General features: G+C 39.1%; 2 protein-coding genes across 3 annotated transcripts in view; both read left to right on the forward strand.

Moving 5' to 3' along the window:
• Positions 1 to 232: 232 nt before the first annotated feature.
• Positions 233 to 21,603, forward strand: RAB22A (RAB22A, member RAS oncogene family). The gene is made up of 7 exons (XM_084296460.1): positions 233 to 360; positions 2,191 to 2,270; positions 5,917 to 5,998; positions 10,050 to 10,121; positions 10,219 to 10,325; positions 12,181 to 12,290; positions 13,504 to 21,603. The coding sequence occupies exons 1-7, from the start codon at positions 325 to 327 to the stop codon at positions 13,599 to 13,601; spliced, it is 585 nt and encodes a 194-aa protein (XP_084152586.1). The 5' UTR covers positions 233 to 324; the 3' UTR covers positions 13,602 to 21,603.
• Positions 21,604 to 25,163: 3,560 nt separating this feature from the next.
• The window catches only part of VAPB (VAMP associated protein B and C), a 29,192-nt gene continuing 28,869 nt past the window's right edge, over positions 25,164 to 25,486 (forward strand). The window contains exon 1 of one of the 2 annotated variants that reach the window (XM_084296720.1): positions 25,164 to 25,446. In XM_084296720.1, coding sequence (XP_084152846.1) covers positions 25,389 to 25,446 — 58 coding nt within the window. In that variant the 5' untranslated portion in view covers positions 25,164 to 25,388. The remainder of the gene's footprint in view (positions 25,447 to 25,486) is intronic. The other variant, XM_084296719.1, reaches the window with a different exon arrangement.

Consider the following 25,486-nt stretch of genomic DNA (forward strand, 5'->3'; position numbering starts at 1 on the left):
GCAGCTCCCGAAAGGCGGGGGGGGGAGAAGAGAATCGCCCCTAAACGCCCCCCATCCCTCTCCTCAGAGGGAGGAGAAGCGCGGCCGCCCCGCCGGGGCTGCAGTCAGGTGACGGCGGACGGGCCGCCCAAAATGGCGGCCGGGCCGCGGCGGCTGAGGGGGGAGATCCGCCCGTAGCTGAGGGGCGGGGAGCGGGGGGCTGCCCGCGCTGGCGTCGGGCTGTCCGTGCGTCCTGTCCGGGTGTCCGTCTGCCGAGCGGGGAAGGGGCTATGATCGTTCTGGGCCGCGTCTCCGGCGCTCGGTGAAGGCGCAGCCCGCCCGACCATGGCTCTGAGGGAGCTGAAAGTTTGCCTGCTGGGGGTAAGTGGCGCGGGGCGGCGGGGAGGGGAGGGGAGAAGGCAGGGCGGGGGGCTGCCTGCCCTCGCCAACCCTGCTGAGGGACTCCCCGGGCTGGTGGTGGCTGCTGGGGTTGAGCCTGGGGCCCTGCACCCCCAGAGCTGGGCCCCGGCTCCCCGGCCCTGGTCCCTGGAGGAGAGCGGTCGGGGGGGCGGCCAGGCCTTTCCCTGTGGGGAGAGGCGTTTTCATGGGGAGACGTCCTCCTCCTCCTCCTCCTCTTCATCATCATCCTCATCCTCCTCGTTCAGCCTTGGCCTCTGAGGAGAAGCAGAGAGGAAGCGCGAAGGCTCAGTGTGTGCTTCCCTCTTCCTCGGCCTTGGAGTTCGTAAAAGGAATAAGTAAAAGCATCTGAAATCAAACTGGAGAGAGGCAGGGAAGCTGAACTGTTCTTTCTTTTTTTTCTGTGTGTGATTTTTATTTTTTAACAGTATGCATAGCCTTTGAAAGTGCATTAAGTGGAGCAGGTAGAGGAAGGAGGAGACATCAAGCGAAGTGAAGTAGGAGTTTTGGAATTCCAGGGACAAGCTGTGTGTTGGCTTGGGTTGGGTTCACCCTGAGGACTTCATTGGAGAGTCTCCTTTTGAATAGGTGGAGTTTTCTACATCTAAATCCTGTGCTGTACAGAGTGTGACAGGCAGAATGGTCTGCCTGTAAATGGCCCCATTGCCCTTCAGAGAGAAAATTGTTTCTGTGCTCTTCATGTTATGAAAACGTTTGAGGTAACTGAGCTACAGTTGGCTCTGCCTGCAAAGTATTTTCTCCTGTAAGAAGAGGAGAGTAAACACCTATGAAAACTGATTCCTGAACTCCCAGAGCCAGAAACTGCATCTAAATTTCTCTTTTTGAGATTTGTGTTGTTCATTGAGACTGCAAACACTCTAAAATACAGAACTGAGGTCATACATGTTCTTCGCAAGGACAACAATTTGAAAAGATAAACATAAGTGTACGTGCTGTACCCAGTTTTATTATAATAGAAGATTAAAGATAATACATGAACGGTGTAAAACTTCAATAGCGCTTGTGCTGGTTTTCCTTAAAATTGTTCGCTCTGTAGATGTAAAGCAAAAAGTTTGTTGTCACCTGTCTTAGTTAAGTGACTATTTAAAATGTCCAACTGTTATTGAGAATGGTCTTAGTACTAGTAATCTGTTATGTCATTCCCAAATATGCCCACTACTGCTTGCTTTCTTTTCCCAATTGATTTGGTGGTACAAATACATGTGTGCCCTGAAATTTTTATGTTGAGTCTCCTCTTCTACCATTTATAAACCTGCAAAGTTGTATTTGAAACGTGTTTCAGGTGTGTCATGAAGACACTTCAGGCCTTTCATTATGCAGGGTGGGACAGCATTAGTCAGAAGTTGAAATGTGTGTGTCACACTTGTATAATTTCATGTGCTCGATTGCCTTGCAAAGGTGGAGTACAATATTCAGTTGCTCTATATTTTACTAAATGTGGTAGGTCTTTCTCTGCTCTAGTTAAAGTTTGGTTTGTGTATACTTTGTGGGAGGAAAGCTTGAATAACTGATAAAAAGCAGGAATGCAGATTTTTATTCTCCATAAAAATTTCTTTATAACAATTTGGAGAACTATAACTTAGCAGAGAGACCTTTCATTTTTCTAGTAAACAATATGCTAATACCCAAAATATTTCAGAATCTAATCCAAGTTCTCTGAGATTGTCTGCAGGAACATATTATTCATGAAAAATAGATGTGAGACCAAAAAGAATAAAAGGTTTACAGCAACTAATATCTCTTTCAATTGTTCTGTGTTTTGTTTTTTTCTAGGACACTGGTGTGGGCAAATCAAGTATTGTGTGGAGATTTGTAGAAGATAGCTTTGATCCCAACATTAACCCAACAATAGGGTAAGAAACTAAAGTAAACGTGACTCGTTCAAAGATCAGACTAAATTGTAGGAGCATGTATATATACCTCTTTAAAAGATCATATGAGGCTTTTCTGTGTGTGGCAGCTAAATGTGGTAATAAATATGACTGTAGTCATATTTACAGCCCCTGAGCTACCTTAGGAAACCTGGGAGTGTATTTGGCCCTACTGCAGCTTCCATTTTCATATGTAAGATCTGAACCCATTTTGTGTTGCTAATCATGGCTAATAAAATCCTTTTAAAAGTATTCTACTATAGATGCTTCTGTTAAAGAACAACATGCCTTTGTCATGCACTATTCTTGAGTTTCAAAGTATGATTATTATGTGACTGCATGATTTGTTGAAGGTTGTTTTTTTTTTGACAAGTCAAGTACAATAACAAGTCTACTAGGTTTTTAAAGGTAGCTAATATACTAATTCAGGTTGTAGGTTCTCTTTAGTTCGATCTATTATTATACGTCAATATGTTACGCACTTGCTCGAGTAACTGATGAAATTGTTAACGCAATCAGCCACACAGCTAAGGATGTTCGAAAGATGAGCCTCAGAAGAGCAGTGTTACTGAGCTCAAATTTTCAAATAGATAAGAGGGAGAACGTCAGGAATTCTTGGAGTGCTGGGAAGTTCTTCTGTTTATTTCCTTTGCTGTCCTGTTTGTTTTCCAAGTCTCTTATGCACTGCTTGGCTCAGAAGCAATTCCTTACTTACAGGAGGACATGACTTTACTTGTTGCTGAGAAGCGTGGGGGGTCAATAGAATTTCCTGTCTAAGGTGCCATACAGCCTCTACTACAGCTTTGACTGAAAAGATTCTGTTGATAAAGATTAGCTGTGTCTCATCCTGCCCTTCTAGAGAATGTGGTTTCCTTGCGCTCTCTCTCCTTCCCTCCCCCCCAAAGACCCCCTCGCCCCCCAATTTTTCTGTGTAGAAATTGGTATTGAACTGCAAGATATTCTGTAGGAACCTAAAAACCTGCTTTTTAATTTCCCTGTTAACAAAGGTAGCCTTTAAGACAGATTGCTAGATTGTTTGTCTTAGATCTTCAAGGCTTGAACATCTTTAGTTACTGTCAAATTAGCTACAGTAGATGTTGTTTTTTTGGAGGACAATGGAACTGATGTGGGGATAGTAGCCAGACTGCTATTTGCTTAAGTAGGGACCAGGCTGTCCTAAACACTTAAACATAAATTGTTCAGAAGGCTAAGACTTACTGCACACAGTAATAACAACTACAAGCAAACCTCTTTGTTGAGACAGACAGTACTGCAAGATCAATTTATTTTTTCTATTACCTGAGGTTAATGAGAAATTGGTAATCTGTCTTCATTCCTAATCATCCAAGTACTTAAAAAAAAAAAAAAAAAAAAAGTTTTATTTTTTATTTTTTTAACTTATACTGTTAAATAGTTGGCTAATATGAGTGTTATCTACAGCAGCCCAAAGTTAGCGTTCGTGCTTGTGCATGTAGTGCCTGTTTTTTCATTTAAAAAAAAAAAAAAGTCTAAGCAGTAAGTGACCTGCCATGGTACCACAGACGTAAGCTTTGCAAATGTGAGGAGTACTTATTTATTTGGCTGTGGTGCTCTTTTCTATAGTTACATGTATATGGCCAGACATCTGAACTACCTGGGTTAAATCTCTGAGTAAACTAGTATGGAATTTGCATTATGTCCTCACATCACACATGAACTCCAGCCTTGTCAAATTTGCTGTCAGTTTTTAAGTTCTGGAAAACTGTGTTGCCGTGCATGTCTGTGAGACTGCATAACGCTGCGGAGCAAAGGCTGTGATCTGTGATGCTTCTATTTAGGCGAAGTAGAATTTCCTATATTCTGGAGAAACCTCAAGTGGTTTTTGTTTTATTTTGCCTGGTAAAAGGGCTGAGACTAGAATGAACTTCATAAAATGTTGTTGTCTTCTTTCTAGAGTCAGTTTATTTTCATCTTGTAGTTTTCTGGTTCTGTGATGGTTGATTTTTTTATTACTTTTTTTCCCCTCCCTTTTGCGTAGGGAGGGGATATATATTTGAAGGCAGGAACCAAAAGATATGACCTGGACTCATTTTCTCAGTGAAATGTCTGTAACAGATGCTACGCAGTATCTTACAGTGCTCTTAGAAGTTGCCCACCATTGCAGTAATTAGGATAATTTGCAGGAGTTAATTTGTTTTTCATTAATTTAGTGATAGTTGTGAAATTCATATGGGTTCTTGAAGCGATGGATTAAAATCTGTCTTTCAGCTGTATTAATAAAATGATTAAGAGGTTCAACAACTTGTACTGTTGGTACTTTGGTTTAGCAGTATGGATCAAGACTCGTCCAAACGCAGGAATTGTGTGAAGTTCCAGTACGAAGCAGCCCAAAAATTCTAAGCAAATTCATTTTTGAAATTTTTGCTAGACTTTGCATTAATTTTCTGATTGAGACTAGGAGGTGGAAAGAGTAAATTGATTAAAGATTGATAAAAGATTAGAGAGAGGTTTTAGAGCATCTTACAAAACGAAAGCTGAGAAGTAAAGTTTTTACTCCTTTTACTTATTGAGTTCATGAGATACAATCTTACATTTCCTGTCCTACTTCTATTTGTCTTAGAATATTTGAGCAATCACACTTCATCGTAAGTGTTCACGATTAGTTCATGATTCAAATTTGAATATAGGTAACTTGTAGAAACCCTGTCAGAACTTCAGAACTTTTGTACTCAGTGCTGAGGATGCTTTCCACTCCTGCATCTCCAGGGCCTGCAGAGTCTTCAGTATTTCTTTATACCATTAAACAGGCTTCTTGAATGGGTATAGATGTTGTTCGTGCAGTTATGGTGTTGGCTGGAAGAAGCAGATAGGAAATTTAGGTTAGATACTGCCAGTCTTCTTACTATAAGTCAAGGGTAACTAATTTAGATGTTCCCAAAGCAACTTGTCTCTGAGTTGTGTGCTCTCTCTCTCGTGCTCTTGCTTACTCGTCATTGAAATCTTCGTTTTCTCAAAGAATTTCAAGTGGAGTCAGCCACCATTTGGGATGTTTAGTTGTGACGTGGATTAGTGCAGCTGTTCGAATTGACTGTACTGGTATAGTTTGGTTTTCAGTGAGAATCTAATTTAGGAATTGATGCCTGATTTTCATCAGTCTTAAGGAAATTGAAGTCTTTGTGCTTTACTACAGATGCTCCTATCACTTTATTTATTTTTACTCCGTGCTAAAATACATCGAGTTACCTGCATTTAAGTAAACTGTAGTTAGACTTAGTTTGTAGGGATGTTGCATCTTATATTTGGCTTTTTAAAAGAACACCCAACTTTGAACAGTGATACTATTTGGCCAGCCGTCTGAGCTTAAGGAATGGGAAGGAGATTAATTCTTAACATTGGAAAACATTTAATATTTGCTCCCCTTTATTTTAAATTTAAGTAGCTATTTTGTCCTTCTGTAACAGTGCCCTTTTCTTCAAATTAATTTCAACATTTGTATATGAAAATCTTACTTGGTTTTGTCGGGGTGGGGTGGAGAAGCACTTTTGCTGAAATACAGACTTCTTTAAACGTTCATGGTACTAATGTTTGAAGAAGGTATTTATATTTTGGCATTAATATTCTGAAAATCGTAAACTATTTTCTTTTCCAGAGCCTCATTTATGACCAAGACTGTACAGTATCAAAATGAGCTGCATAAATTCCTAATTTGGGATACAGCTGGACAGGAACGGGTGAGTAGAGTTTTACACATATCTTTAATCACATATCTTTCATCAGACCTGTGGTGGTGGTTCTGGTTAGAGTTTGGGGTGCTTTTCAACCCCACCCCTGAAAGTTGCGAAGTGATCTGGTTTTATGAACTTCTATTAGAATATTAGTTTCTGTGCAGGTTTCTGTCAAGATACGGGTGATGTAAATATATTTTCCGTTACTGGTATTAGAGCTGAAAAGTGGAGTTAAGGATGATTACCTAATAGTAGCACAGAAAACAAAAGATTGGGATTATTTTCACTGAAAGTAAGTGGTGTATGAAAGAAAACAAGGGAGGGCAAAAAGCCAGCACCTGTCTCTGGTACCATTTTTATTTGAGTTTTAAACACTCACTGTGACTGCTAACACGAGCATCAGAGTGAAACGAATGTTCTTGTTTCATTGTACAGGTAAGGCTATTTTTCCTGATTCTGGAAAAATACACAACTGCTAACACATTCTGTTAGCTTAAATGTTCAGCTTATTAAGGTTCAGCACCTTATTAAGGTGCTACTAAGGTTTTTAATTTGTTTGTAGGATGTGGGTTTAGGTGATCAAAAATTGTTTCAAGCAGTATTTTGGATGAGAACTGATCTTCTATTACTTTATGGAGTTATCTGCCCAAATCTGGTAGTGTTAAAAGCTACATCAAGAAATCTATTTTGAAATTCACATTTTAATTAGATAGCTTGAGGCTTTGATATCTGCAGTGTGCAGAGGGCCAAATGCAGCATGCATTCTGAGCAGAGATAATAAAAACATTCAAGAAACTGACTAGTCAAATGAAGTCACAGTTAATTACTTTGCATCAGTTTTACTTCGGGAAAGGAAAGGTTTGCTAGTTAACTTGTTTGTTTCTGGTCTGCCAGTAACAATGATAGAAATGAACCCCCTTAACAGCGCTTACTCTTGCAGTTCAGATTCTTGACTGTTAGCTACTGGCAACTGTCAGTTACCTATGAGTTTACTCAGGATGTGTGCTAACTGTAACAAAGATAGATACTACAGTGCTCCCTGTGAAGAGTCAGTTTGATCAGGTTGAGTTATTTTAAGACTGTAACTGGCAAATGCAACTATAGTATATTCAGGATTGGCTCAAGAAAAAAAAAAGGGAAAATATTGTAAAGGCTCAGTCAACCTCGTGCAGTCACTCAAACTCTTGGAAGTCCTGGTGGAACTGACTTGGTGGCTTTTTAATGTGATAACAGCCTTCATGGCTAGAAAAGTTACTCAAGTATATTTGTGTTGCATTCAGCTTTCTAGATTCTGAATGGCTACTTACTTCCTCCCAGCGGCATGATATAAGGCAAACTTAGGTCACTGGGGATGTGTCCCAGGGATATGTCCTATTTATGTAGGTTATCAGAAATATCCCAGCCCTTCCATTACCAGAGTTCAGTTGGCATTTGCTGTCAACAGTTAAGTGAACATCATAGCACATTCTGAAATGTTAATGCTTGAATCAGGCTTCTGAGGGGTAGAGCATGACTGAAGAGGCTGGTACTCTTAAACAGAAAGCTTTACAAACGTGCCTGCAACAACTTGGCAGGAAATATCTATTACGTAGTAGCATTCCATCCTGTTCACTTTAACTGTGTTTGCAGGCAATGGGAGAACGCCCTAATTTGGATTCAGCACGCTACAATCTGAGGAAGTGTATCTGTACATGACTAGCACATTCCCTGTCTGTTTTTAGACTGTGACATCTTTTTATTTTCTTCCGTTCAAGTTGCATGTTACGCTTGTGAAAGTCAGAAAAGATGGCTTACCTGGCCCCTGACCCAAGATCTGTGATATCTCTAAAGCTTGTTCCACACAAGAAGTCATCACTGTGGGGCCCAATATATCCGAGGAAATCAGCAAATTGGGAGCAAGAATATTTTCTTTGATAGGGTGTCAGTGTCTTCGTAGACACATTCTCTCCAAAACCAAGCTGACGCTCTCTCTTACTGCTGGTTACAATTGGTCCATATGCATGCCTTGTGCTGAACTCTGCAGCGCTGTTTTCTAGTAAGCAATATGTTTGGCAGGGTGTTTGGAAGGGATCCCATCTGCGGTGGTCTGGAACACCAAAAACGCCCAAACTGTTCTTGGGATTATGATTTCTCTTACGAGCTATGATAGTAACAAACACAATTCCTGGTCTTTTTGAGGAATGTTTACTATCTTCTACTTCTAAAGCCCATCAGCAAATGGGTCTAGGTTATACTAGGCAACCTCGTGTTCGAAATGGCTTCAGGAAGTGACAAACTAGCCTTGCTCCAAAGGTAGAAACGTGTGCTAATTCACTTCACACAGCTGGCTTCCCTGCATGTCTTATTTGTTCTCTCATTTCTTCTGCACTATATAAAGTTGGTAGAAGATTACTTACAGCAGCTAGGATTTCTGCATTCATACCTAAGAATTGAGAAAAGTTGTCTGGATAATTACGTTGTTAATAATTCTGTCAAAATGTCAATCAAGAGACAGGAGGGCAAGATGAAGTCTTAGAAAAAGCGGCAAAACAAAAAATTAGTGTTTCTGGTGGCATGTGTTTTGTTAATGTATTTTACCTACTGACTGCTCTTAGGTGGAAAAAAAAAACACGTATCTAAGTGTTAGGCAGGAAATGAGAGTAATACCAAATCAGCAAGTGAAAGTTGGTTTATTCCCAATGTAAACAGTCAAATAATCAAAAAGCCAGGTTGCAAGGAGTCCAAGTAGTGGTTTACCAAATATGCTTCCCTTTGCATTTTAGTATTTATATGGAGGAGAGGGATTATGCCCCAATGTGAACTGAATGCCTGCCTGTGTTTCCCTTTCTCACTATTAAATATTTTCATATTCTGAACTTTGTGTTCAAAACCCCGTTTTCAACACAGAATTTGAGATCTAAATGTAAATGGTCTGGAATTTGCCTTTATACCAAAACTTTTATGATTCATAATATTGCTCTCAGTTGCACTGTATTAAGCAAAAGGAAATTTGCTTGGTTCTAATAAAATATCAGCCTTCCTGGAAATCTGTATTCTACTCATGGTTTTTACTATGAGTAGCAAGATGCATGAAAGATCGAAGTACCACATGCTTACATCAAAACAGCACATGTAGCATACTCTCTGCTTCAGCTGAGAGTTTAGTTTGCTGGACCAGTTGTATGGTGCTTTTTCAATTAGAACATCATACTGTTATTTTGTTAAGAAATTTTTAATAATATTTTAGATGCGACTTCAATTGTGTTCTTCCCCCCCCCCAATCCTGGATTCAAAACACTGTCTGTGCAAAGTTACAGCCCTGGTTTATACCCTGCAAACTCACTACCAACCAAATATTCCTGTTACAGGTTTAATTTTGAATATTGCAATAAAATTACTGTAGGCGTTTATTATCCAACATGTTTCTTAAAGCTTTATTTGCAATGGATCACATAGCTTTGGACTTTTTAAGATATAAACATCCTTCAAATTTTTGAGCTTTGAGGAAAAACTTGAGCAAAACCCCTAATGCTATAAATTAGATCAGGGAGAAAACAGCATTTTTAGCATTAAATGAATGGGGTGAGTTACTCATTTTTCAGTAGGGCTAGAGTTTGACACCAGCCTATGAACTTTTCAAATCAGCAATAATACATGCTAGTTTTCTTTAAACTACTTTTTGTCCAAAAACACCAGCAAGAAGAAACAAGTTCAGTTTTGACTTTTTTCCCCCTTGCTCAGTATTTGAAGTTGAGCATGTGTGCTGCAGGTTTGTGTCTGTATCGCCAGCCTCTTCTTAAATGAGAGATTTTAATCTAGTCAAAATAAGGTCAAGGTAAGCTGCGTGCTTTTTTTTTACCACAGGTGTGCTACTGATTCCTAGACTGTTTATTGTTTGGCCTGTGTAAAACAATATTTTCATGGAAGTTTATGTAGTCCGCTGTGCGGGCTCTCTGCAACGAAAAGTTTTCCCCTAATGTTACATTTAAAGCTAGTTATCTCTTACTGTACTGTTAAATAAGGAAGCTGTGGAGGTCAGTGAAAATGAGATTCATGATGTACGGTCTCTTTCTTTCAGTTTCGTGCTTTAGCCCCAATGTACTACAGAGGGTCAGCAGCAGCCATTATAGTTTATGACATCACAAAAGAGGTAAGAAATTGGACTTTGACTCAGCATTACAACTTCTGGTTATTGTGACATGGGCCAGTTCTGATTCTTATTTCCTTCTGTTCTTCTTCCACATCAGGAAACTTTCTCAACGTTAAAGAATTGGGTTAAAGAGCTTCGACAACATGGACCTCCAAACATTGTTGTAGCTATCGCGGGAAATAAGTGTGATCTTAATGATGTAAGGTAAATAACTGTTGATGGTTCAATCTTAATTTCAGGAGATAAGCTCATAGACCTTTAAATACTTAATATGTTTCACCAGCTCTGAAATCTTAAGCAGTTAAACTTCAGCAGTTTTGCACTGTCTCGTGAAACTTGGAGTTTCACAAGGAGTCTGAGTTTTCTACTGCCAAAAGATTTGGTTAGTCTGCCTTTGTTTTTCTTGCCCACTTCCTCCCCTTTGGTGCAAGTATATGTGTGGTTGGGCAGCAAATCAGGCTGTAAAATGCATCCAGATTAAAACTAACCAATTAAAAAAAGGGAAAACCTATCCAAGTGTATTTATCTTGTTCACAACATGATCGCTTGCTAGCATGACAGAGGTAGGGTAGCAGGGTTAGGAACGAGCAGTTTATAGGGAGACGGGATTACCTTTTCTGGTGGCAGTGCCAAGTTATACAAGCTTAAACTGCCCGTGAAACTACGGTGTAATACGACCTGTTTACCTCATTTGTAACAAGTACCCTGTCAGTCTGTAGCACCTCATTCTGTTATGAAAAACATCGAGCCTGTTGGAAAGCATTGTGTAGGTTCTTCTGACTTGCTTGTTCAGGTGCCTACCCTTTCTGCTTAAATGCCAGGGTGGAATTGGCTGTAGTTGAGATGGTTGCAGGAAGTGGGAAAAACTCTTGAGAAACTTTATGGACAGCCAAAGTTTCAAGAAAGCATGTATTAAAAACAAAAGAAGCCCTTTTTTATTGATGTCCTGGTTAAATAAGCCAAAATTCAGAAAGGTGTGTGCAAACTTCTTGTTTTTAGATTTCATTGGAAAAGGTACCACTGTTGCTGTCCAGAGGCAACAGCATGGTTGGTTATGTTTGAAAAACCACTGCGAAGTTGATTCTTAGTGTGGTTTTACAAATCATTAGTATACTTTAGTAACCTAGTGAGCTCTAATAACTCTTCTCAGAAACAACATATCTCTTGGAGTAAATATGGCATAAAATTCCTTAGAAGAAAATTTTAAGGCATGCAGTATTAAATCTCCCACTTGTGCTTACATCTTGGTACTTAGGTGGCATCATAAAGCATGTAAACATTGCTATTCAAGCTAATGGCCAAGATTCCTTCTACTACAGAGACAGTGTTTGTATCATTGACCTAAAGTCTCTGCTTTTGTGTGTTTTGATGTCCTAAGCCTGTTATTACTGACAGGAGAGATGTGTCTTAGAAATGGGATGTAAAGCTGTGTGGGGTATAGTCATATAGCCTTCCCTTCAGCTGTTGGGTTTTGTTTTTTTTTCTTGTTGTTTATGGAAACATTGCATTATCAACTTGCCTATCAACTTAAGGGTGGAAAATAGTTTTTTTCACTACTTGGCTGTCTTGTTGTTAGCACAGTCAAAATACATTTCTGTTCATAGCAACGTCCTCATTGCTTCACATAAACTAAATGGTATACTAATAATCCATGCAGTGTTCAGATAGATCTAGTTTGGGGAGCAGTTGTAGGAAATCCACTGGATTAGCGGAATGAAAACTTCAGGATCTTTTCAGAGTCCCCAAAACTTGTGTGTGTGAAGAGCAAAGTACCCCCAATGACTGATTGCAGACCTGTGCTTAAAGCACTCAAGAAACAAACTCCATTGTAACGTCAGATGGATTGAGGTCATTTAGTTTGATTGTGCTTCAGTGGTGCTTGTACCTCTGGAAGAAAGCATACAGTAAAGAATGAGCATCAACTTCAGGATGAGGGAGCAGGGTGATGAGAAATGGGTAATATGAAATACTTGCTAAGTGAGACACTTAAAATTCTGAATCCTGTTTTTTTTTCTGCATTCAGTTTTTTCTTTCTTTTTTTTTTTTTTTTTTTTTTTAGAGAAGTCATGGAAAAAGATGCTAAAGACTATGCAGATTCCATTCATGCAATATTTGTAGAGACAAGTGCGAAAAATGCAATAAACATTAATGAACTCTTTATAGAAATTAGTAAGTATTTAAACAGGTAATGTTTTCTTCTGAAAGACGTTCAAGTAGAAATTTGGTTACTGTAATTTTTTGGGGGTGCTATTTAGGTGATAGTATGCTGATGTAAATGCTAACTGAGGTGTGTAAATTTTTGGTCATCTAATGACCTCTAAAGATTCCTTGTAGGGATTTTAAGCCTACTGTGATGCTGCTGGACAAATAGCAAGCAGGGCACTGATGTCAGAAGTCAGTGTCATCTTACTATATCCATTGTTAAATGATTTAACTGGTACATCCAAGGTTATGGAAGGGACAGCAAATGGCATGAGAACTATCCAAACTTTATACAACTGAGAAAAAGAATTTGATTCTTGCTCTTAATGTTTGTGCTTAGTTTAGAACAGTGTGTTTTCAAAAACAGAAGAATTCAGAAGTGCTAGATTACTGCCTGGGAGATAGCAACTAGTGTGTGGATTTTCCACCAGTACTGTTGTGATATCTTGTTTTTTTTGTTTGTAAGATGTATTTCAAGCAGCAACATCAAGATGCAGATATATCAGTCTGCTTGTGAAATTAGAACCAACAGTCCGTTTGTGTGTGTATGCACTATTATTTAACTTCGGGTAACTACAACAATGTTATATTTTAGAAAAAAAAGTTCTTGAAAGCAGATGAGTATATTGAAGCTGATGTCAAAAATATGCACTGTAGTTAAGCTTCATGGTTTACTGACTTTATAGTTGCTCTCTATAATCTTAAAAAATGGCCTAGTTTAAACATTGAAAAAACATCTTAAACCTCTCAAAAAAGAATTCTCAGCCATGAATGGTCAACTTCAAACACCGACTAGATGACTGAAGTAGCTACCTTTACAAGCGCTTCAGTGTTAAGCCTGACACGGGTGATCTGCTGTGGAAATGCAGGTCTAGATGATAGATCTCGACAAAGAGATTCCAGATGGTATTGTGTGCTGCAAAGTTTATTCTCTGGGTGCTTCCATAACTTAAGTCTCTTAAGACTGATTTAGCCTGAAGTGCAAAGTTAGCTTAAAGCTGCCTCTGCTCTTTTTTGTGGAACTGTACCTCTTATGGGCACTGTATAAACTGTTAACTGCCATCCTTCTGTTATGCGGGAATATCGTCATTAATAACATCTGACAAAACATACATTGAATGCATACAATTAGTTCCAAGTATAATGTTTGCAATAAATGTTATTTTCTGCCTCCTTATAGGTCGTAGAATTCCATCAACTGACACGAACCCCCCAACTAGTGGTAAGGGATTCAAACTTAGAAGACAGCCATCGGTGACAAAGCGCAGCTGCTGTTGACTGATCCATTAGAAAATCAGACTTGTTTATACAGTAGGTGGTCTTGGAAGTTAATAGTTCACGTTGGGTTTATATTATCAGTCTTAGATCTCTATCTGCTGGTGTTCATACGCCCAAGGTCCTACAAAAACGGACCAGTTCATCTGACATCTGTATGCTCGCAGAAAAGACTGCAATCATAATGTCAGCCTGTTTACTTACAAAAAGTGTAGTATCTCTTGTATTAAAAGGGAATCCATCATCAGTTTTGTGGCCTTGCTTAAAAGGAAGGTGACTATGGACGGTAGAACTGAAATGCTTAGTAGTTTTGTAATCAAGATTTTGTTTTTTTTGTAAAAAGGGAAATGAGCACTTTTGTGGGACTTGGGGGTGGGAGGAGTCTGTTGAACTTTGAAAGTTAGTCAGATGTCATTTCTTCCTTTTCTTCAGTGAGCCTTATTTGAGATTTAACTGTAGCTAATCCAAAGTATAATGGGACAGTTGGTTTGAGGTGGCTACAGAATAAGCAACTGAAGACAGATAATAGGCAAATCAGTCCATCCACTCCCCAGAACCCATTTGCACTTTTTATTTAAAGATGATACACACCGGGGATGGGGACACAAACGAGAGGTCTTAAACCATGGACAATCTTTTTTTCCATGCTGACTTTAATCACTTTAAGGCAAACTGATATGCTTTATAGTCATCTTCTTGTTCATAGAAGGTTTTTAATATTAAGATGTTGATTGAAGAAAACCTAGCTGTAGTTCTGAATAAATTAAGTGATTACTGACTAAAAACAGATGCTGTAAACAGATGCTGCCAATAGTTCTGGTAAGACTTAAAAGGCTGGGGGGGAAAGCTTTCAGTTGCTTAGCATGTGTAAAGCGTTCATATTATATTTAAGAGACCAGTGTTTAAAGTATTATAAATTATGTAAAAACATTTTTTTTTTAATGCAGTCTTATTCACTCCTTCCATTCCACACCTATGGATAAACTTCTGGGGTTATCTATCAGTTTGTTTTTTTTCCAGCATTTTATGTTATTGTCACTGTTGGTGACTTCATCCAGAGACAGGCTGAAATTCACTCTTTAAATCCCATTTGAAAGAACCAATTAATAGAGGCTGCTGTCGGTGCAACATCAGGTCTGTCTGTTGAACAAGTTTTCATCTGTGGTGCACCCAGTCTTTCCTCTTTTGGGCACAAAAGTACAAATAGGAAGTAACCTTAAGACATGTGGTAATGTAGATCATTACCTCTTGGTTCCTGGGCTTTTTCACCTGTGAGGACTTTTTAAAGTAAATCAGTGTTTAGCTTATATTGTGTTGGTTTTAGTATGTTCTCAATTAAACTATAGATTGACCATACCCTTTTGTGCTTTTTTATTTATTTTTGCTTTTTGTTTCCTACTAGCAGTAGTGAGGAACTTTATACTTTTGAAGAAAAAGATCATAAAATACTCAAGTATGTACTACTGTGCTGTTAAGCTTTCCAACTGAAATGAGGTCATGGTGAGATATTTGTTCTCTATAATCTGGCTTTCTATCATCTCAAGTATTTTCTCTTAAGGAAATGGGAGAAAAGTTTTTTAAAAATGAAAGAATTTACAATTCAGATTAGTTTGTATTAATCAGAATTCTTGTAGAGCTCTTATGGAGCAGAACAGTTAAACTGTTAGGGTGAAATTTTAAATGGATCAGTATATTTTAATGAAATTTGACTACGTTTTTAAAATCATTGTACAGGCTTCATGCTTCATATATAAAATATTTCATTTATTAAATAATGAATCTGGAAGTTTTCTTGAACTAGAAAATATAGTAAGAAAAGGAAAATACCAAATACCAGGAATATCTTCCATGCAGGTTAGTAGAAAAAGGTTTTTGGACTTGCTAAATTATGTTTATTGCTTGTAGCATGGAATAAAAATGAAGTTTGTCTTCTTTTCCATGAGATAATAAAAATCGCGTAATATTACCTATCCAATATTTATTAACTTGAGAAGAAATACTGAATTCTAGGTGGGACAGAGCTAGGTTAGTACACTGAGATTATTGTAGCTGTCTCTAGTTATACTGCATCATGTACTATTACACCACTTTTATTATCTCACTGATCCTGTATAGTATCTCTTAGGAAATCTTTATAAAGTACATTCTAAGCTATTCTTTTACTTGATGCATACCACAATTAGTCTTAAAACAAACAAAAAAAGCAAGCAGCAGCATCAACCTGGCTCTTCACCGATGTAGCTGAATCTTGATGCTTCAGACTCCTTTTGTGTACATGTTACTAACCTGGGTGGAATACAAGCATACTTCGTAGCTTTTTTGCGCTCCTGATCTTGAATTACTCCAGTTAATGAAGACATGGAAGTGACCAGGGTTTGCCCAAACTAGAAACACTGAAGTGAGACTGCTTTTTAAGACCATGCCTATGGAAAATGACAGCCTGTAGATGTCAGTTCATTTGGGCCAAGATAACTTCTTGTTAATCAGTTGGCCTTAACTAAAAGTTGAAATGCAGTCTTGCCTGGATGAGATGTGCATGTTTGAGATCTCATTTTTGTTGGAGAAAAATGGTTTCTTCTGTACTAATAATTTTTTTAGGCCACCTGCTATCATTTTGCACTAGGCTTACTGGAATTGATTATGTTTTTCCCTAACATAGCCTCTCTATTTGGAGAAAAATTAGCTTTTGAGTGTTTGAAGGATTGATTATCAACCATTCCAATAACCTTTTTAGTAACTTTGTTAAGAAGTTACTGAAAAAAGCTTGGGACTTGAGTTTTATTCTGCTACACCTTTCTTTTTCATGAATTGTGATCATCATAGAGACTTGGTTTTAAAATCTGAAAGGGAATTGATGGCTTAAAAAAAATAGTTGAGAGGGACAAGTGTCAAATTTGTATAAAGATAATGAGGTGCATGTCATAAAATTGATTTAGGGCATTTTTAAATTGACAAAATGCTACTATTTCCACCTCTATACAACGCCAACTCTTTCGTACAGAAGTGTAGATGTCTATAAAAATTGTACTTGACAAATGGTTTGTTCCTAAGCTTTGGAGTTACTTAAATGTGCTGCCCAAGTTTTGGAGGGTGTCTTCATCATTCCCTATAAAATATAAGCTTCTTAAATGGCTTGCTATGCTATATGGGTAGCTTTGTAGCATATTTTAGATACATGCTGGAAACTGGCATGCTAAGTGCCTAGATAGGTGAGTTGGGGAAGCTTCTGTTTAATAAAATACAAAGGCATTTAGTGGCCAAACTACTGAAAATCGTAATAGGTGCTTTGAAAAGTTCTAAGAGAATTCCAACAACTTTTGCTGTTTCCAGGAAGGTAAAGACTGTATATTATTAGATCCATGTTGAAACAAAAATCATTGCACTTTAAATTCCTACTGGTATCAGTGAGACCTTTCCTTTAAGTGCCACAGTATCGGACAGCTAACAGTTCAGAGGGGTGTTCAATGCAGACTTGTCTTTGATGTTTGTGTATACATAGTACCAATTTAATGCTACCGGTATGCTCAGGAAAGAATACTTACATGCCTGGGAAGAGAATAATAGGAGAGGCAACCATGCCTACTCACTGATCCTGAATTCTGTTCCTTTAACCTGGTCGAGAGATGTGAGATTCATTGGGAATTCCTTTCATTCATGGTTAAAGCTTCATTTTAGAGATCAAAAAATAATCCATTTTCAATATCATGAATGGTTTAAAAAAGTTGGCCTTGACAAGCTTTTTGTTATGATGCTAATTCTAAATTGTTCCTTAACATTAGTGTTCATTTCCAATATAACATATTGAGTATTAGTTGGAAAAGAAAACTTTATTAGTGATGATTGAATGATGTTCTTGTGAAACTCTTTAGTGTTTATTAAGGATGAGGCAGTCTATTTGTGGCGTGCTATGTCAGCAGTCTGCAAAGACTATCTTGGGAATTGATGATTTACAGGACAGAAGCTGTATAAACTGTGTGGCTAGTCACCCTGTAGGGAGCCTCGCTTATAAGCAGCAATAACTGCATAAAAGTAGAAAAATATCTCAAGCATGGGGAGACTCTGAATATACAACCAACATCAATTTCTACACTGCCTATTCATTTTCTAAAATACTTCGGATATCTTTCTTAAACACTTCAAATCTCTAAAAAGAGGCTCGTCTTCCCATGGACAAGAGACAAGGATAAACTGTCTTAACTTAGCGGGAAGTTGTTTTACAATGACCCAAGACTGTGTTTGTATGTGATGAGTCGGTTTCTCAAAGCATGAGAATTGTGTGTGTGGAAGTAAGGTTTTCAAAGATCTGTATAACATTCTTCAGAGATAACTCGTAACGTCTGAACCTCTCTCAACAATTTACCAAAGGTCTTGGTAGTCTAGGGTGTTCCCTGCTGACTGGAAGCTGGCCAGTGTTTTACCCATCTACGAGAAGGGCACTAGAGGGGACCCAGGAAGTTACAGACGTGTCAGTCTAACCTCAGTCCCAGGAAAAGTTATGGAGAAGATTATCTTGAGTGCTGCTGAAAGGTAATAAAAGAACAAAACTTTGATCAGGTGTAGTCAGCATGGATTCATGAAGGAAAGGTCCTACCTTAGTCATTTGATCTCCTTCAGTGACAAGGTCAACCACTTAATGGATGAAGGGAAGGCAGTGCATGCAGTCTTTCTGGATTTTAATAATGTCTTTGATACTGTCCCTCAGAATATCCTGGAGAGATGGTCCAGCTGAGTTAAACAGGTTCACACTGCGCTGGGTGATGAACTGGCTTGACAGTAGAGCTCAAAAGGTAGTAAATGGGGCTGTGTCTGCTTGGTGGCAAGTCCCTAGCAATGTTTCCCAAGGCTCAATTGTAGGGCCAGTTATGTTCAACATTTTTATCAGTGATCTGGGTGCAGGAGTGGAATGCATCCTGGGCAAGTTTGCTGATGACACTAAACTGGGAGGTGCTGTTGACTCCCTGGAGGGGTGAGGGGCCTTGCAGAGGGATCTAGGCAGATTGGAGCAATGGACAATCATCAGTGCCAAGTTTGACAAGGGTAAATGCTGGGCTGCACTGGGATGGAGTAATTCTGGACACAGGTACAGCCTGGGAGATGAGTGGCTGGAGAATGGCTCTGCAGAAAGGGCCCCAGGGATACTGGTGACAGCAGGTGCAACACAAGCCAGCACTGTGCCCTGGCAGCCAAAAGAGCAAACCATATTTTGGGGTCCATTAAACACAGCATAGCCAGCCAGTCAGAAGAGGTGATTCTCCACTGTATTTTGCACTGGTGCAGCCTCTCCTTGAATATCTCGTGCAGTTCTGTGCCCACAACATAGAAATGATGTTAAGATCCAGAGGAAAACAACAAAGCTGATGGTAAACGGGCTGGGAGGCATGTCCTGTGAGTAGAGGTTGAGGACACTTGGGTTGTCTAGTTTGGAGAAGAGAAGGCCAAGAGGTGACCTTATTGTGCTCTACAAATCCTGGGGAGGGGAAGCAGGGAGAGAGGTGCTGGTCTCTGCTCCCTGGTAACTGACGGTGGAATATGAGGGAACAGCACAAAGCTGTGCCAGGGAGGTTCTGGGAGCGTGGTCAAATGCTGCAGCAGGCTTTCTAGGGAGGTGACTGATGCCTTGTGCTTGTTGGTGTTCAGGGGGCTTTGGGATAATGCCACCCATAATGTGCTTTAGCTTCTGGGGTGGCCAGGCAGTTGGACTAGATCAGCTTTGTAGGTCCCTTCCAACTGAACTATTCTATGCTCACATTGCATCTCTATTTGTAGATCATACCCATACTAATGTTTGGCAACAGAAGACTTATAAAAGATATTGGTGTGAATTATCAATCTAAGATTTAAACAAAAAAAAAAAAAAAAAAAAGAAAGAAAAGAAAGAAGTTTAGTATAAGATAAAAGCTGACCTTTTCAGAGTTGTATGGTTCCAGCCTGTCAAAAGAAATAAGCTTGAAACTGCATCTTTGTTTCTCGTACGAGAATTCAAGTGCCAAAACATATTTCTCTCTAATTGTTAGGCCATTGTTAGGCCTTCTGACACCAATGCTTGTTTAAAAAAAAAATTATATATATCACTTTCTGGACTTCTGAATGCAAACTTTAAAGTCAGGATCAAAAACACTCGATGTGCAAAAGCTGAACAAGCATTATCAAACTTTATCCATGAAGTGTCACAGATTTTAAAAAATTAAAAAGTCATTCAAGGCCTATAAGACTATCCTACAACCCAAGAATATTTATGGGTTTCCTCTGACATGTCAAAGGAATTCTAGGCTCAACTTTTTCTTCCTTCCCCTCTCAATTCCCCCCCACCCAAGCCTGAATTTTTAAGTACTGTGAGTGTGCGTGCTATAAAGAGCTATTTAAAAATGCTTACAAAACTTCTAGTGGCTTAGAGTTATTTGATGCTTCCTATTTCACGTAGGAAATCAAGGCACTAGGATGAATGTGTCCCGTTAAAATTCAGTAGAGTATTTGCTGAAATTGTTCTAATTCTAGAATAGAGAATTTCTAGAAGAAAGAAATTTGTTTTTCCCATTGCATCATACTGCAAGTTGGGAGGGAGGGGGGTTAAATTTTTGCTTAAACACTAACAATTTTATTCAAGGAGGTTGGGTTTTCTTTGTTTCATTCATGTTAATATTTTCACGTGCTTTATTGAACAAACCAACTGCTACTCCTTTTCTGATGTTGAAGGATACAGACAACCTTTTCTGTCATTCTCTTCATTTGTGTGGGTGTAATATTCCATCCAGTTGTTGCAGTCCAGTTCAGATTCACTGCTACTTTCTTGCCTTACTTTTACTCACGTTGCAGTATGTATTTCCTATTATTAAATCCGTTCTCTTTCCTTGAGAATTTGTTCTTTGTTTCCTTATGGGATCTAGCCAAGAAAATGTGGCAAGTGTCTTTTTTTCTCCTTAAAGGTTCAAGAAGTATCTGTCACAGCAGCAAATATTTTTTAACAAAGTGGTAATTCATTAGTACAGCGTTATGAAATTAAGAAATCATAGCAGCTGAGACACATACCGCTATTTTATTACACTAGATAGGAGGCTAAAATCACGTTCACCTGAAGGAAGTAAATTATAGTAAAGCCCTAATAACATAATTTGAACTCTTCTGTATTTTAACTTCTGTACTTCCTATTTCTGAATACAGTGCATCCAGCATTGAAATTGTGGCAGAATGAATTGATACGAAACATGAATGGATCATATTTCTGTAGCTGTAGGACACTTAAGACTTCTTGGCAATTTTCCCCCTTGTGTTCCTTGGCCCCCAGTCCAATGAAGAAAAAAAGGAAATAATTCTGAAGGTTAAAAAACAAAAACTTTGCATTTGCATTTGTGTATTCAGGGCACAAAAATAACCTGATATGCATATAGCTCTTGCAGTGTACTAAATGTATGCCTGTAAAATTAAGCGTGAAGGTTAACCTTTGTATCAGCAGTTCTTGTCCCTCCTGAGAATGTTCTGTCTTTTTTTTATAGTATTGGGTTAACCTGTTAAAAAAGATTGAAAGGTCTGTGCCTTCTTATTATAATATCTCTTATTAAGACAAACTAAAGCCGCTCAAAGTTACAGAGCATTTGCAGCACTGTAAACTGCACAAATTTACAACCATTGCTTCACTGCATGAAATGTAGTCAGATTGCGAGTGATGAAATATAGTGATGAATTCTCAAGCTTATGAATGTTTTTGAGACTTTTATAGTCTTCTCTTGGGCTGGTCCCGAGGGTGTGTACAGGTTTGTCTGTATTGTTGGTTTGTAGATGCTAATGAGGAAAACCAGACTTTTGTTCTCTCCTTTTTGTTTGTATTGTTACACTCCCATATAGTGCATAGACTGAAAATAAAGAAATGTTGGTTTGGCATAATGTAAACAGCATTTTCAGCTTAAGCATCCATAATAAACTTTTATAGTGTAATAACATGCTAAATCACTACCAGTCCGATGTATTGTGCAAAAAAAGGTGTAAACATTTTATTAATAAAAAGCTTTGTTTATAAACCTGCTGGCCTTGTTTTTAAGTGGTTCCAAAATTCTCAACATCATCAAAAGTAGTCTCTATAGTAATAGAGTTCCAGAAGAGGAATGCTAAGCAATACCACAGTAGTAGTGAATCTAAGTGACGGTTCAAATATCTGTTTTCTAAAAGCAGTGACTGCTGGTCATTCAGAAACTGAAGCTTTTCCATGGCGTAAGTATACACAGACAGACAACAGACAAACTTGTACAAAAAAAGGATGGGGAGAAACAGTAAGGAGAATGCAGCTTTTGTCTTACACTTCCTTTCTTTGCAGCATGATGTCTGAGAAACTGCAGGCCACACACAGTCTTGTCAGCCAGTGCAAGGCCTGACAAGTTCTACTGGGGTCACGTTATTTAATACATTGCATTTAGCTTAGTCTGTATCAAAAGTTGAATTCTTAACTGCTTAAGCCAGATTTCTGTCAATCAAAACTGTAAAGTGCTTTTAATATCTGTATGGTGATGTGGGGGGCTGTCATGCGAGAAGGGATCTTTTCTCATTTGCTAGTACAGCTAGCTGCTTGGCTGCTTTTTTTTTTTTCCCTCTTAGAAACTGCTTTGGTTATGTACAGCACAAAAATATAGACTTGGCTAAAGTTATCTCACTTGGATAATGTTTAAGATGTAGTTTTTGTGTTCAAATGTGTGATGCAAGTTAACATGTTTAGCTAACAGCAGCCTTTAAAAGCATAAATAAAAGAAAAAGAATCCTGTTTCTAATATTTTTTCTCCTGAATATTTTTCTCACCTGAAAATCCTGTATCCAGGTTTCTACTAAGCAGCTGGCTACAGTTCACATGCAAAAATAAACAGTAAGATCTCTTTAACACAGACTTGGAATAATGTAAATTTATTGTTTGGTGTCTGCTATTTTTAGGTTGTCCTTTCAGATGTGTATTAGCTGCTTTGAAGAGTGTCAAATGTATTTGTGTAAAGGGTACAAGTGTGCTTTGGAGAGTGTATAAGCAGGGTAAACACAAGGAATGTGCTAGAATAGAGAGGGATACATTTACATGTTTGTATAGGGAAACTGGATGCAAACCATGTCATTTGCATGCACGCAATATAAAGGAATAATATTTTTCATGGATAGAGACTTTCATAGCTTTTAAGGTGAAAGTTTTGTACCAAGTGTTCGTTCAAGTTGTTCCAGTACAAAGCTTTCACATGCTCTTCAGGTTTTTCCAATAGCATTCATCACTATTTTCTCCTATTATTTAAAAATGCACCTTGGCAACAAGTTTTCTTCTAGCCTTGGTGTGGCTGAAATTGTTAACAAAGTGAGGGTTGTTTTATGTAACTGATAGCAATGTAGTATTGCAGGTGACCTTGATGCATGTCCATTGCAATTAATCTGATCTGAACAATAATGACTGTATGCACATTTATATATAAGTAAAAAAGGCAAACTACATTCATAAGACTTCATAAGTTTTCAACTTTGAGTAAAAACTGCCGTGCTCTATATGAATTTCAACATGGATGAAAATGTAGGGGAGTCCTCCACATCCAAGCAGGTAAATTCAGAGCTGCCAGCTGCAATCTACTTTTGCAAGATGATGCCAACTTGGCAAACCCTTTATGCTGTGGCTCATCAAACTCTTAACGGTGTACTTTGAACTTCTTTCAGAAAAAGCAGCATGTGGAAAGGTCTGGGCAGCAATGCTGAACAGTTGTTTACTTTAAGGACTTTTATTATGTATGACTATATGTTGTATAATGTTTCCTTTGTCTTATTCCTCATTAGTTTCCAATTAACTTGCAGATGTATATAAAGCTTATCATTTTCTACCAATTAATTGGAATGTTTATGGACAGCCGTGTTTTATAGCTCAATGAGAGAATCTGTTTATTTAAAAAAAAAAAAATCTAAGAGATTATGTGAAAGAAGACAATGTTTCCAGAATATCAGCCAAAGAAAGCTCTACTGCAAGTCGTAAGTGAACTGAATTACCTCCTGATTTGAAATCTAATAAAATGTTATGACATAATCTGTAGTTTATAGTATAAATTAAACCCCCACAAATAGCAAAAATAATAAGCTAGTGACATCCTAGGCTCCAAATCCAATTAACAGTAGAATAGCAGAGACCTGGAAAAAAAAAAAAAAAAAAAAAGCATGCCTTTATGACATTGTGACCATCTTTTCTTTCAACAGAAGGAAGGAGAAGGAAGTTAAGGAAGAACAGCAGTACGTTATTCGAGCATGTTGCTATACATTGCTGAAGCTTTTAACTAGTCCTGATGTATTGGGTAGAAAGCATTGCCAACGTTTCACTACAAAACTCAGAGTTGTACTAAATATTTATATGGGTTTATGTTGTTTTGGCATGGAACGAAAACAGTGTTGGAACAAAAACAAAAGGTGAAACATGATGGGAGATGGTTAAACGAACTAATTGAAAAAAAGAAATTATCATGGACAAGAGCAGCTGGTGTTGAGACTTGGTACAAATACTGCAGCTGTGCTTTTGCAAGGCTTCCTTACAGCACTGAATGTCATCATCCATTTAGTGCTGTTAATTTGAACATACACATCACTCGTTTGCTATTGCTTTTATTGCCAGCAACACAGCAACCCTTTTATTCCAGCTATTTTTAGTCATTTTTATACGTTTTTGGCAATTACAAAGTAAAACAATATTTGTGATAACATTCATAATACAAAGAACCTGTAGGCATGTGAGGTACCATATGTATCACAGAGCTTGTAGTCCTGTGGTAACATGAATTTTCACATTAATGTTTTATTACTATATTTTTATTAATCTCTTACCTGTTAGCCAGTCACCCCTCATTAGGACTTGCTCTAACATAACTGGAATGCTTTGAAAGTTTTTCTCTGTTAATAGGACTGCTTTTATCCTTGAAACCATGGTATCTCCTCCCCCGTCCTACCCATCTGAAGTCCAAGAAAAGAATTTGTATACACAAAGACTTGTTTATTAATTATACATAAACTAAACTTTAGGACCCAATCCTTGGCACATTTCTTCTGGTAAAAGGGACACCCCAATCTCTTGCTTTGTTGCAGCCCCCTTGATTTGACGTGTCAGTAATGTTTTATGAATTCTTACGAAGTTTTAGAAGAATACTAGGGGAGGGGACAGGTGGATGATTATGTAGTGCTGTTACAACTGTTATGGCCTTAAGGTCAGCAGAAGAGTGGCACTTCACGTTAAGTAGACAAATTTGTAAACTGAAAAATATTTCAAGTCACGTGGAGAAAAAAGGAAAAAAGCTTCCGTTAGCCTGTACATAGGGGCAGCCTTCAACCCCTCGAGCTGCCCTGAACGTGTCTTTATCCACTACAAAGCCCGTGGCTGGAGGCCAGCCCCGCAGCGCCCTGTCCTTACCCGGGGGTCGGGGCCCGGCCCGGAGCCGCCCCTGTGCGGGGCCTCGGGGGGCTCCGGGCTCCCCTCCCCGGGCCCGGCCCCCGCGGCAGGAGGCGGGCGGGCGGCAGACGTCAGCCGCAGCCTCTCCCTGGGCCGCTCCGTGCTGCATCATCCCCGCCTCCCCCCCGGCCCTCCCGGCCTCTCCCCGCGTCCCCGTCAGCCCACCGGGAGCCGCCGCTGCCCGCCCGGCCCCGGCCCCGGCCCCGGCTCCGGCTCCGGCTCGGCCCCGCTCGGGGGCGCTGAATAAAGCCGCGGGGCCCGCCCGCTGCCGGCCCTCCCTTCCCCTTCCCCTCCCTTCCTCCCTCCCTTCCTCTCTCCGCCTGGTGCCGCCACCGCCGAGGAGGAGGAAGAGGAGGAGGAACATGGCGAAAGCGGAGCAGGTCCTCAGCCTCGAACCGCAGCACGAGCTCAAATTCAAAGGTACGGGGCCCGCCGCCCTCCCGCCCGCCGCCGCCTTCCC

The sequence above is a fragment of the Netta rufina genome (genome assembly GCF_964035555.1).
Source record: "Netta rufina genome assembly, chromosome: 16".
Classification (NCBI taxonomy): Eukaryota; Metazoa; Chordata; class Aves; order Anseriformes; family Anatidae; genus Netta; species Netta rufina.

What these genes read in the sequence shown, in the direction of transcription:
- RAB22A (XM_084296460.1), top strand. Translation starts at nt 325, where the DNA reads ATGGCTCTGAGGGAGCTGAAAGTTTGCCTGCTGGGG. An exon ending in TGAAAGTTTGCCTGCTGGGG is followed by an intron (nt 361 to 2,190) that starts GTAAGTGGCGCG and finishes GTTTTTTTCTAG; the next exon opens with GACACTGGTGTGGGCAAATC. An exon ending in TGTGATCTTAATGATGTAAG is followed by an intron (nt 10,326 to 12,180) that starts GTAAATAACTGT and finishes TTTTTTTTTTAG; the next exon opens with AGAAGTCATGGAAAAAGATG.